At 34.0% G+C, this 14,341-nt stretch overlaps 1 protein-coding gene across 1 annotated transcript; it reads left to right on the top strand.

The window, feature by feature from the left end:
- Positions 1 to 9,961: 9,961 nt before the first annotated feature.
- LOC115972291 lies at positions 9,962 to 13,510 on the top strand. Its single transcript, XM_031092515.1, has 4 exons — positions 9,962 to 10,355; positions 10,665 to 11,248; positions 12,221 to 12,736; positions 13,072 to 13,510. The coding sequence occupies exons 1-4, from the start codon at positions 10,088 to 10,090 to the stop codon at positions 13,207 to 13,209; spliced, it is 1,506 nt and encodes a 501-aa protein (XP_030948375.1). The 5' UTR covers positions 9,962 to 10,087; the 3' UTR covers positions 13,210 to 13,510.
- The last annotated feature ends 831 nt before the right edge of the window (positions 13,511 to 14,341 follow it).

Genomic DNA, 14,341 nt, shown 5'->3' with positions numbered 1-14,341 from the left:
GATTCATGCAATTGTTTGTGAATATTATTAGATTAGGTTAGCTAACAAAACTGAACAAATATTACTAAAAATATATTGATGCTAATGTGAATGTGCATTGTGTGCTGCAGAGTTGGACTATAAACAAGAGAACAAGACTAAAAAAGAAATTGAGAAACTATAATTGATATTCAATGGTATATTATTAACGATCAATAATCAATCCCAACCAATATATACTGCCAAAAATAACTAAATGGCTTGACCGACGTTTATTCTGAGTTGTGGCCCACAACTTGTAGACCGTGCAGTACCGTGTGGCCAATGACTAATGACTAATGACTAATGCGTAAAGATGGGGCTAGAAACTAGAAAGTAGATACCCTTTTATTGTCTGCCTGTTAATTTCAATTTCAACCACGTGTTGTAGGTGAACTAATAACCACTCCATAATTTTCTCAAATAAATAAATAAATAAATAACCACTCCATAATAACACATTACTACACTATTCCTAGTACATGAAATTATTGAAATAGAGATCTATTAAATTAACCCTCAACTTAGTTCATATGATTCATTTTTAAGTAATTTTTTTATTATTTTAATTCTAATACAAAAATTATGTTTGTGCCTCAAGGCCAAAGGGATTCTTCTAATCAACAATCTTTTTTTTCTTTTCTTTTTTTTTTTTGTGGTGTGGATATATAATGAAAAGATTACCCAAAAAAAAAAAACACTACCCAAATCAGAAGTTGGTAGTCATGAACAATTGAACATATGATGAGTAAACTGATGAAAGCAAAAAAAAAAAAGTAGAAGGTCAAAAACACCTTTTTTTTCTTTTCTTTTTTTCAAAACAAAAGTGTGAAAGAAAAGATTTAGTCATGACAACCATTATTAAGACTTAGCATACAATGTACGCATGAAAAATAAAAATAAAAATTCATTGAATTCAAAATTTCAAAGGAGTTTGAAGCCTATGTTGCAACTTGCAAGGGAAGAAAAAATTCATGCCTAACTGGATAAACACAAGCTACCTCCACCACATTGATTTGGCTGGTTTGCTAGAGCTCCAAGTGAACCTTCCCATACGTTCAATTTTTATTTCATTTTGTCAAGGAAGTTTGGTCTGCAATAATATTTCCCATGAGTTTAGAATGTTACATTTCCTAAGGTTTTAATACTCATTGCGTCAAAAAAATTGACATTTTCATCTACAAATATCAATTACTTAGATTATCATTATCTCTCTCGTACATATTGTATGAGCAACATGCAAGTAAGAAAATGAATTGATGGCTGCAACGCAGAGCAACACAGGTGGAGTGGAAGAGTCAATTTGCATGAGTCATCTTCACCTGTTTAGATGTATTATTTGCCTTTTGAATAGTGTTACACACCACCTAATTCGCTACCTGTTTCCTTATTATATCCATGATCCTCGAGACATTAGTTTTGGTGATGTACTCTCATACGTTTAGTTTGACAAATTTGAGTTTGTTCTTAGCCAATTCTAGGTGACATTTGAGGATTTGAATTGAACCCTTTTGTGGAAATAATCACCCCAGATGTAATTTGAAAGGATAATATTCTATGCCTTAGAAATCGATAATCATTATGTTTATGAAATGCAAGAAAGTCCATATGGACTAAGCAAAACCTATATACATTTGAGTGGAAATTGAAGATTTGGTGCCAGATAAGATAATCATCACTATCTAATCTAGAAGTACGTGGGCCACTGATTTAGCCATGCCAGTAATTTTATCAGACTACCCAGTGCCTCAATGGTTGGAAAAGCCTTCCACTAAGGCAGACAAAAGGATAAGAACCTGGCCCTTTTCCCTGAAAAATCAGCCTGGGTAGGGTGTTGGGGAGAAACCAATTTGCAGACCTTTTGGACGGTTATCATTAGCGTATGAGACTATGATTAACATGGTAAAAGATTCTCTTAATTAATCTATGTTATGATTCAGATTAGATATGACAAATCTAACTATATATTCGGTGTTACTTTATTTAAAATTTTAAATGATATAATATGTCTTTCCTCTTAAAAACAAAAACAAAAACAAAAAAACAAAAAAAAAATTATTTCCATTTGAAATGAATAAAGTTTCATGGTTCATATTAAAAATGACAAATCACAACATTTAAAACTTTAAATAACATATTAGTTTTGTAAGGATAAGGGGCCCAAGAACATATGTTGGGCCTTGGGACTTGTCCGAGAACACTTTGCGATCAGAGGACAGATAAACAGTAATAAATATGTAAGACTCAGGACCCCATGAACGAGGTATGGGTGAGAATGCTGGGGAAGGTAAGCCGAGGAGGTACTCCTCCTCGGCTAAGCGAAGCAGAGGTCAGAAAGAGTGTCTTGTCATCCAGGGTGACCTTCCAGGAAATTCTAGTAATAAAGATATACGTTATGAATGTACAGGACAACTGGGAGGTGGGAAATATCTAAGGGAAAGCTGCTACTACCGTATTGAATACTTTGCAGTTAACCCTCTGGCCGCATTAATGAGGAAGTGGTACCTAAACAGTAATTTTCAACCTTACAGCTACTCTCTAGAAATTTCAGGAATGTGTTGATGTGACAGAGATTAACATCAACAATCTAATCTACATGTGGAGGGCAGAGATGAAGGCAAAAGGATAGTATAAAATAGGAAGAAGGCAATGAGAGGAAGGAATCGAGAAATTGAGAGGAAAACACTATAGCAATCAAGAATTGAACTTGTAATCAAACTTGAGAAGAAATATATAAGAATTGATCTCCTCGGATTGTGCCGAGGATGATTTTCTTTAGATTAAACCAGTCTATCTTCATTTTCTTGCCATCTGGATCCACTTTGCTTGTTGTCTAACTCATTAAAGCCTAGTTTTCCAACACACTATCTACAAATTCATTGTATTGAGCTTTTTGGGCCTAAGTTAATCCATCCTTTCGGCTTGGGAGCCAAATTGTGTTTTACAAGTTTGTAATGGCTCAATCTAAGGAATAAAATTTTAACACATAAATTTACTTTCTCCGTTTCATTGAAATGGAGAAGATCTTATTAAATATAGGAAATAAATCTTAACCATGAAATATGCTCTTTCCATTTCAAGTTGACATGCCAAAATTTAATTTTTTTCATAATTGTTAATGCAGCAAGTTGTGATTGGAGTAACATCAATTTCACATAAGTCAACTACTAAATCAAGACTTGTAATCTTAGCGATCATAAATAATAATAATAAAAACAAATTGGGTGTCTTTAAAATTTGATAACATTGGAATGGGTTTTGTTTTCAAGTGTTCAAAATAGAGGCTAAGAAATATTTTCAAATACATATTTTTTTAAGTATATTCATTGATTGCAAATGTGGTTGTATTATTGTATGTGTTTCTTTTTGCTTTAAACATTTTTTGTATAATTTAATTTAATTTAATTTAATTTTTAACAAAAACTATTTAAAAATACAATAATAAATAATTTAAAGACAGAATTTCACAATCCTAAATTACTAATAATGTTATTTGAAAATCATAAACTAAAAAAAATTACATAAAATTAACAAAATAATGTAGAAATGAATGTCATTAATGAGTTTCAAGCAATTAATAAATGAATGTTTAAATTATTTTATTTATTGGTGACACAGCTGTTAGTTTTATATAGCAAATCAATGTTCAAATAGTGTGTAAAACACCTATAAACGTTTAGACCCTCAATTTACAAATTACCAACACAAGCTTATAATCAAACAATGTATGTACGGAATATGATAATAAGCTAAAATAGAGTTGGTAAAACAATCTAAACCAAAATTAATCACAACCACAACAGTAATTAAAAGGCAAAGATTAAGGGAAGAGAGATGCAAACACAAAAACAATACAGTGATGTGTTATCAAAGAGGAAACCGAAGTCCTCCGCGCAAAACCTCTCTGCCGCCCTTCAAGCGGTCAATAATCCACTAGAGAATAAAGTTGGGATACATGAATAGTAGAAAACCCTCCAAACCTAATTTACCCAGTGCACCTAAACCCCCCAAACTTCTTGCTCCAACAAGGTTACGCCGAATCTTATCTTCTCTAACTTACCGAATCCCGCAATAACCCATTGCATCAACCAAATCAATTAATCCCTTCTAAACTGCTTCCCAAGCACCAAAATACTTTCTCACAGATATGGGTAAGGTAAGATAAGAATTTGGCTAAATGTACATCTCAAGGATGTATCAATGGAGAGGATGAGAGTACAGGAATTTAAAGAATCAAAGGATGAAGATTGTGAATGAATCAATATTATTTTTCTCTAGGGTTTCTCTCTCAAAATTCTCTCTGGAAGCTCTCTACATTTCGTGGGTATAAGGGTATTTATAGTAAAGTGTGTATGGAATGCGAAGAGTCAATTACAACAAAACAAGGTGTTCTGGCGACTCGAGCTTGCGACTAGAACGAGTTGCGAGTTTGAGTCGCGAGCTAACTGCCTTGCCAGACTGAAGGTTTTGTCCAGTAGTGCAACAGCTGGTGTGACCCTTCAGCTTTCCTGCATACTTCACACGTGTGCCACTTCTGGTGACTTGCTAGTCACGAGATCCAGTCGCAAGACTCTTCTTGGTTGCACACTCTTGAGCTTTTCTTCACACTCTCTCACACACTACCCTTACATAATTCCCACCTAAATACAGGGTTTCTAAATGCTAAATTACAAGTAAATTTGGCACGGAATAAAACCAACAAAATGATTGAATAAATTCAACCTTACAGTAAATTTGTAATACCCTAACATCAATCAATTCTAAGAGCACTAGCATCTGAGGATGGGAACCAGTTACTATTTTACCACCTCAAAAGTTACTTTATCTCACTTTACAATACACCTAACATCTTAGTTTTTATATTTATACCATCTAATTTAAATATTCTTTATTTATTTATTCTTTCTTATTTGTTTCCAAAGGTCATATTTTCAAATAATCGTTATAATAATGGTAATATTTTTTAAAACTTGACTTGACTTTTCGTAATGGAGATTTTTTTTATCAAACAATCATATTTTTGGAAATCCATATTTCTATGACAATCATTTGTTTGGAAAAAATGTGTTTCCTATATTTATCAAAAAAGTTTCTTTTAAGAGTAGAATGAAACTAATTTTTGCTCTAATTAAATTAAACTATGAACTTATTAAAATTCATTTACGCAAAACATACATTTCATAATGAACCTATCAAAATCCATTTACATAAAACATACATTATATTATGAACTTGTCAAATTCCATTTACACACTATATAATGCACCTGTCAAAATTCATTTATGCAAAACACACTATATAATGAACCTATCAAATTCTCACATGCAAAACACAAATTATACTATGAACCTATCAAATTCCATTTATGCAAAAGCACAAACCATACTATGAATTTATCAAATTCCATTTACGCAAGACACAACATATATTATGAACCTGTCAAATTTCATTTACACAAAACACAAACGATAAAATGAACCTGTCAAATTTCATTTATGCAAATAACAAACCATACTATAAACCTGTCAAATTCTATTTACGCAAAAAAAAAAAAAAAAAAATATACTGTAAACCTGTCAAATTTCATTTACGCAAAACACAACATATATTATGAATCTGTTGTTGAGCTACAAATTTTCGGGCCTTAATTTCATTAGCCCACTTACAAAAATACCCACGCAAGCCCATAAATTATTTTGAGCTCACATAAATATTCCCCATATATATTACCCAAATATTCTCCATGTTATTGGGCCTTCACAAATATTCCATACACAAGACCATAAATTGCCTTGGGCCATCTCACAAATATTACCTATTATAGCCCACATATTATCCAACTTGGGTTTTCACAAAAATACTCACCATATTGCTACCATATTGAGCCACAAAACTATACCATCTCTATAAAAAGCCCAAAAGCATTTACCTTGTGGAAAAAATCCAAAAAGGCCCAACAAAACCCTTTCTAAAGTCTGTTACAATACGGCGTCTCTAAAGCCCGTTCTTAAGCTCGTTGCGATACAGCACTCTAAAGCCCATTACAATACAGCATTTCTAAAGCCAGTTACGATACAACATCTCTAAAATCTGTTACGATACAACATCTCTAAAGTCTGTTACGATACAACATCTCTAAAGCTCGTTACAATACAGCAACTCTAAAGTCCGTTACGATACGGCACCTCTAAAAGCCCGTTGCTACATGGCAATATTTTTACAAAATCGTACAAAGCCCAAATATTAATTTGACACTATTTTTACAAAGCCCAAATATTAATTTGGCACTATTTCACAAAAGCCCAAATATTAATTTGGCACTATTTCACAAAAGCCCAAATGCTATTTTGGCACATATTTACAATACTCAAATATTATTTTGACACTTATTTTACATATACTAAATCTCTCACTCATGGGAAATATAATTATTCATCCCTCAAGAAATACCTCTCTTACAAAATTTATAAAAACCCATGTATATCACCCATAGCAAAACTATTCATTTTGTAGAGATAAGCAAGCCCAAAGAAGTTTAACTACAAAGCTCAGTTGAGCCAGCCCAACTCACACACAAATTCTAGCAGTTGGAGATCACGTGAGCTGACCAACTAAATTTTAGCACAACTAAACAGCTGGAGCCCATTCCCATCAAGTCTCAACTTGTCCAATCAGATTAGAAGAGGACACATATCCATCAGGAGTTAAACCCTTCCTTCACAAGCTAAAATTCCATCATTTCTCATTTGACATAAAGCTAAAGGTGATGTGACAGAAAGCTGGGAAGCTTCAGCCAGCTGTCCCTTCTCTCTTCTCCAGCCTATCTAGTCAAAAAACAGGAGCAGCCATTACCAGGCCATTAAAGCTCCTGAAACAACTTGAAATCAATTCATTTTCATACTTAAAATGTGTATTCTCTGGTTCATGGACCAAGCACATGAACCCCAAATGGGGAAACTTAGAGAAATGTTATTTGGAGGGCACCAAGGGGGTCCCAACAGAGTTCACAACAAGGGCTCCAAGACTGACACCTAGCTTGGGGTGATACAATCTGCCCTAGGGAGCTCTAATTCTGGCAGCAGCATAACCAAGATCATTAGCCTAATGCATACTCTAATCCCATTAGCCAAGGCCAATTAGCATTCAATGCTAAGTCAGAATCACGGCTGTTATTTCCCAAAACAGCAAGAACCTTCTAAAAGTTGAGCTTACCACTCTTAGCTAAAATCCTAGGAACGATTCTCTAAGGATTTTCTGAAGATTGAAAAAGATTTAGCAGAGATTATTTGCTAATTATCCCCTAAAAAAAACCAGATATAAAAGGAACTCTCCATTAATGCTTCAATGGAGAGGATACACTAAGATACACACCAAGAAAGGACTCTTCCTTAACCTCTCTGTTTAAGCCTTCTTTAAACTCTGAAAAAAAGTCACTGAGTTCTTAGTTTCAAACTTAGAAGCTAATTTCCCCAGCTCCTAGCTCACAAACACTCCTCATAACTCTGCTCATAAACACTTATCTACCCCCAGCAGAAAGCCCCAATAGTTTTACTATACACACTCCCCCTTACTACTCATACTACCTGGAATGTTCCTCATTACTCACTATATTCACGAGCATGTCTTGGCACCATAATGATCTTGCTGCGCTAGCTAGGATCTCTCTCTCACCCTTCATCTCACACCAAGTTTTCCTTATTATTTGTTATAATGGAACCCATGATATTTACTTATTCATTTATTATTGATGGTTATGATGTAACTGTTACTATAGAATTTTCCCTCATATTGTTGTATTAGAAGACTCTTCTCGAGAGCTAACGGATGATAAGTTTGAAAGTGTAGATATTTTCCTTAATCTTTGAAATAGCTAATAGTTGGAGGTTTGTCCTACTTTATCTTACTTTACCGCTGGACTATTTTCTGCAGAAACACCTTACCGCTAGGTCATTTTCTGCAGAAACATTTTACTGATAAGCTATTTCTTACAGAATGTTTTTTTAACCATGCTAACGTGTCTGCTGTAAGGATTGTTTATGGGCCATTCTTGTCAATCTCAATCTAGGCTCAAGGCATAAAATACAATGAATTCTTTGGATTTTCACCGATAGCCTTTAGGCCGTACATGAAGCCCATCATCGAGTTTCAGTTTAGACCCCCCAACCCAACATAAATCTCATTTGTCTAAGGGGAAAAATCTTTGTCCCCGACACCTGTCAAATTCCATTTACACAAAAAACAAGCAAAACACAAACTATATTATAAACCTGTCGAATTCCATTTATGCAAAGCACAAACCATACTATAAACATGTCAAATTCCATTTATACAAAGCACAAACCATATTATGAATCTGTCAAATTTCATTTATGCAAAACACAAACTATACTATAAAATTGTCAAATTCTAATTTATGCAAAAGACAACCTATACTATGAATCTATCAAATTCCATTTACGCAAAACACAAGCAAAACACAAACTATACTATTAACCTGACCTTAACTCATATCAAAAGCCGAATACATATCAATATAAAAATTAACCTGCCAAGTAGAAGTAGTTTCAGTTCAACCTTAACTCATATCAAATGGGATTTTCATTTATTTGATTACTACAAGTTAATTGTTTAAAAAATTCTAAATTATTAGAATTTTGTATTTTCTACTTAACTTTAGTATTTTCCCAATGGGAAGTGCATTTATTTCATGACTTCACTATTCATCAAAAGACGCTTTTACAATTAATTATCAGAAAAATTAAAATTCCTCTCCCTTTTTCATTTTATTACTTTCTTTCAATTCTTGTTAAAAGTTTTTTTTTAGTTTAATTATGCTTCTTAATATTTTTTTATGAAATATTTAGAGTTCAAATTCCTCAACCCTAAATATCAAAATATTCACACCAAAAAACAAAAACAAAAAAAACCTTTTGCTTATTTATTTATTTTTCAAAGACAATGACTTCAATAATTTTTGCCACTTAAATAATTTTTATACAAAATCTAGATTGGCACTTTTTCTTTTTGACCAAAACCCACTAGTAACCAAGGTGGACCCAAGTGCCGACCTAATTATACAATAGAGAATAGATTGTATAATAAAGAATAATGTTAGAATTACAAATAATTACATGTCTTTTAACATAATTTATTACGTGACTAATTGTCATTGGTAAAAAAAAAAAAAAAAGGTGTGGGATCACATGGGTCAATATCTTTAACACTCACAACTCACCACATATCTGAGTTGTGGCAAAAATCGTGAGATTATTTGTGTTTCTAGCATTACTATGTAATAAAATCAAAGCATCTTGTATTTAAAAAGAATAGAGAAATTTACAAAAACGAAAATTGTTTTTTCTTGGTATGCCTTGCTCTTGGAGTCATCATGTCAACTAATCAAACCAAAGCAACCTCCTGTATTTTCAAAAGAAAAGATAAGATTACAGAAAACGAAATTTGTTTTTTCCTTGGTGTCACTTTAAGATCCTGTAATTAGTTACTTCAATAATTCAATTATAAAGAGAAAAGGAAAAATAGTAAAATACACAAGATCTCCAATAATTTTTTTTTCTTCATAATCTAAGCTATCTCATAAATTTTTTAGTGTAACACTTAATTATATAGAGTATTATTTTTATGTGTAAACTATTAAGCATCCTTAAAAATAAATAAAGAGTTACTCATTTGATGACGTGGGTCCATATTTAGGACGGTATTTTCATAGTGTGTATTATAAAAAAAAATTGTTAGGATTCAATGTTGAACAATTAGAGAAAGTATCTCATGAAAGTTTAATATTTTTCCATCAGAAAAAGAAAAAACTAGTTTTCATTTTGTCAAAAATAGAGGCCAGAATTGGGGTGAAATGAAAATGAGCAATGTCTCACAGTTACAACTTACAAAATATAAGATAAAAACTATGGAAAGGGTCAATAGCACCGCAAGCTGATACCCCCATTTAGGAACTAACTATACATGTGTTAGTAAGTGCCTATAAATAAGAGTCAGCTTGTTCTGTTGTGTCTGTGAAGCACAACAGTGACGCAACACTACCCTGGAAATAGCAATGGAGCTACTGTTGCATGTGCTGTTTTCGTGGGTAACTGTGTCTGTGATAATTGCTTCTGGTGCAAGAGGTGATGAACAGTATATCTCAGCAGTGGGAGACCCAGGAATGAGAAGAGATGGACTGAGGGTGGCATTTGAAGCTTGGAACTTTTGCAATGAAGTTGGGGAAGAAGCTCCTGGAATGGGGAGCCCCAGAGCTGCTGATTGTTTTGATCTCTCAAGTAAGCATGTCTACTACCATGGAAGGAAACATAAGAATGAACAAGGTTGGCCTTTTTATTTTCATGTGTTTTGCTTTTAATTCTTAGTTTTTACTATTTTTTTTCTGTTTTATATAGAAATTCTCAATCTTTTTCCTTTATATATGATCTAAATGCCATGGCAATGTCCAATGGGAATGTTCTTTATTTGCTTCCATTTTTTATATATGTTCAGAATGCATGATTTGTTCTTGGCTGTTGTAAACAATTGAAATTAAATAATATAATCATGTTGGTCAATAGCTAGCATTATGTTGGGCTTTTTAAATAAATTAACTAATAAAGGGAATTCTGAATATTGGGTACAATGGGCAGGTTCCTCTCTGGAATTGAGACACAAGGTTTCAGAAGCTGATAACGAACTTGGGGTGGGTAAACCATTCACAGGGTTGAGCCCAGGCGCTGCAAATGATGTAGACCTTTATGCTGCAGAGAAGGAGAAGTATCTTGGTTCTTTATGTCAAGTTGATACCCCAAGACCATGGCAGTTTTGGATGATTATGCTGAAAAATGGTAACTATGACACTCAGTCTGGCTTGTGTCCTGAAAATGGGAAAAAGGTACCTCCTTTCAATCCTGGGAGGTTTCCTTGCTTTGGAAAGGGGTGTATGAATCAACCCATCTTGTATCATCAATATACACATTTGTTAGGTGGTGGTACAATGAGAGGAAGTTTTAACGGAACTTATGATTTGGATTCTGACATTAGTGCTGGACTTGATGGAATCTCTTTCTATGAGGTGGTTTGGAAGAAAAAAGTTGGTGCTGGAAGTTGGGTATTCAATCATAAGCTCAAGACCTCAAAGAAGTACCCATGGTTGATGCTATACCTCAGAGCTGATGCAACCAAAGGATTCTCTGGTGGGTATCATTATAGCACAAGGGGAATGCTCAAAACAGTAAGTATGAGTTCTCTGGAAGCTATTTTTTCCTTAAAAGTCATTAATTCAATACCCGTTTGAAATTTTTTCTCTCTAGGCTATAATTGAAATATAGTCAGCAAATTTTACTTTAATAAAGTAAATAACAGAAATGAGTCTTATTGTTTTTCTTGGTGACCTAAACATATATTAGTGAATGGTTGAGAGACATTGGATTTTCTTGAATTTTTTAAGGAGATATGATAACAAGAGAAGCTCGTTATTAGACTGCTAATTAGCCTTCCTGCAATCAATTGGTTCCATGTTAGGTCTAGGCATAAATAATTAATATTTGTCCATTGGTCTCTTCCCCTGAATAGATTTATTATTTTATTCATATGAATTAAAAATTCATACCTAACCGTGGTCAAACAGAAAGTCGTCCTCATACTTAACTTGTGCTTTAAGATTCAGTGAAGGTCACAAGGCCATTATATAAAAATTGTTACCAATGGATCGCATAAACCCTGCCTATATAGTTTTCAAATGCATGCAGTTGTTAGTTCTGTTTTTGTCTTTGTTTTTTTTTTTTCAAATGCTGAGCACTGCAACCATGAGTTGCCAGTTGGTTGTAGACTCATAGGTTTTCCCCAACTAATCAAGCAAAAAAGAACTCTTCTCATTTTTCACTTCATAAGCATATTCATTACAACATTGAAATAATACCCCAAAAGTTTTAAACTAAATAATTATCTTCACTGTGTTCCATTAGCACTTATGTACTTGCTGGTCCTGATTATTTATTGAAGTAGACCAAATTGGATATTAATCTAACATCACCTTGTAACAAGTCTGCACTTGGACCACTTGAACCAGAATTGACATTTGCGGGTCTCAGTCCAGCTTTGTTCATGTACTCATGTTTATTAAATGCTTAGAAAAATGGATTCAGCATGCTGTCTTGCCCATGCTCCTTTCATTCCAGTAGTCACAATTTTAGTTATATTTCAGCTACCAGAGTCACCTAATTTTAAGGTCAGGCTGACTTTGGATATCAAAAAAGGAGGAGGGCCCAAGAGCCAGTTCTACCTAATAGATATGGGTAGCTGCTGGAAGAACAATGGTGATCCCTGTGATGGAGATGTGCTCACTGATGTAACCAGATATAGTGAGATGATCATCAACCCTGAGACTCCAGCTTGGTGCAGCTCCACAAGTATAGGCAATTGCCCACCATATCATATTACTCCGGACAACAAAAAGATCTCCAGGAATGATACTGTTCACTTCCCATATGGAGCTTATCATTACTATTGTGCTCCAGGTAATGCTCAACATTTGGAGCAACCTGTAAGCACTTGTGATCCTTATAGCAATCCTCAAGCACAAGAAATTGTTCAGTTGCTGCCACACCCCATATGGACTGAGTACGGCTATCCAATCAAACAAGGAGACGGTTGGGTTGGTGATGCAAGGACATGGGAGCTTGATGTTGGTGGGTTGTCCAGTAGGCTCTACTTCTATCAGGTTAGAAACTTAGAAAGTCATTTATTACTACTACTAAAAGATAGGAAAATTATAGTGACACAGTCCTCCAATAAATAAATACAAGTCATTTCATATAAAATATGACATAAGCTCATAAAGTAATATGAGAAAGTTAATTTTAGTCTATTATTAGGTGACTCGCGTTTATTAGTGTGGAGTACCACATCAACTGTACTCCAAAATTACCTATTACTCATATAGATATGTAATGAATCCTTTTGACTAATAATTGATGCATTTTTAATATCAGGTTACTACTACTAAAAAAAATGCAATGAATCTGATTAAAAGCGATGCATTCTTTTCTTTTGCAGGATCCTGGTTCCCGTCCTGCTAGAAGAATATGGACATCACTAGATGTGGGTACTGAAATTTTTGTTAGTGACAAAGATGAAATAGCAGAATGGACTCTGAGCGACTTCGACGTGATATACACGCCCCCAAGTTCATAATTAGTTTCCTACCTTTTCTTCTAGCTGTTTCTTCATCTCTTACTTCCAAAGTAAGCAAAAGAACAGAAAAAGATTCATGACACTTGCAAGAGATGATAAAGAGTGTTAGGACTTAGGACGAGGAAGCCGGAAAAAAAGCCCACAAGGGCAGAGCTTCCACATCCTAGACACATTCAGACATTGTGAAAAATTCAATTCTTAATGCACAAGAAAATCAAAAGATTATCGTCAAGAAATTTTTACTGATAAATTATAAGCTTATTAATGCAAATTGGTTCCTGGAGTCCTGGTATTATTTTCATATGGTCTAGCATTAGCATCTCTCTGTTGCATTATGTACTGATCTCCAAATTTGTCTCCTCCAATTAAGCGACAATTACCCAACAAAGTATATGATAATAAGTAACTAGACAATTACCCAAATTAGTCTCCTCCAATTAAGCGCAAGTAGACAGAATTCAAGTAGTCGGTCTCTGGGACAATTATGCGTTACAATCATGGTGGTTTGGTTTTAAAAAGTAGAATGGACCTACCATGTGGGTTGGCACCTAACATGCCAAACTTTTAATGTGAAAGCAAGACAATGAGTTTCATTTTTTTTTTTTTGATAATAGACAATGAGTTTCATGGACCAGGCAATTGAGTGTTGGTTTATTGATCACAAAAAGCAGAGAGATGTGATGCACTGACGCTTCCACTAAATTGGTTTGCAGCTTTCTTTGTTGCATGCTTGCTTCAGTTATACAACTTATGAGCCTTATTTTATGCTGTCACAAAAAGGTAAAGATGCTGGGACCAGAGTCCCTGATGGGCCTGTGACTGTTTCATAAGATGTTTGAGAGGGAAAATGTTGTTCTTGGGCTTTGATGGATGCGTAATTGGTGATAGCAAAATAAATTAAGCTTTGGGGATTTGAATTTGAAGAAATCCCAAAAGTTTAATTTATTTTGTAATCACTAATTATTTGCCAATTAATTACCTCGGCTTTGATGCAACAAATGATGGGATGGTACTAGGATGATAGGTCTTTTTTTTGGATAGGCATTGTTTTCAAATGTTTAACAAGTAAAATATATATGACATCAATGTGGTAGGTGGCCTAATGGTCAGGGCCTTGAACCGACAAGACTTT

The sequence above is a fragment of the Quercus lobata genome, chromosome 12 (genome assembly GCF_001633185.2).
Source record: "Quercus lobata isolate SW786 chromosome 12, ValleyOak3.0 Primary Assembly, whole genome shotgun sequence".
In the NCBI taxonomy this organism is placed as follows: domain Eukaryota; kingdom Viridiplantae; phylum Streptophyta; class Magnoliopsida; order Fagales; family Fagaceae; genus Quercus; species Quercus lobata.
Note: the sequence above shows the minus strand (reverse complement) of the source record. Positions and strands in the feature narration are given on the sequence as shown.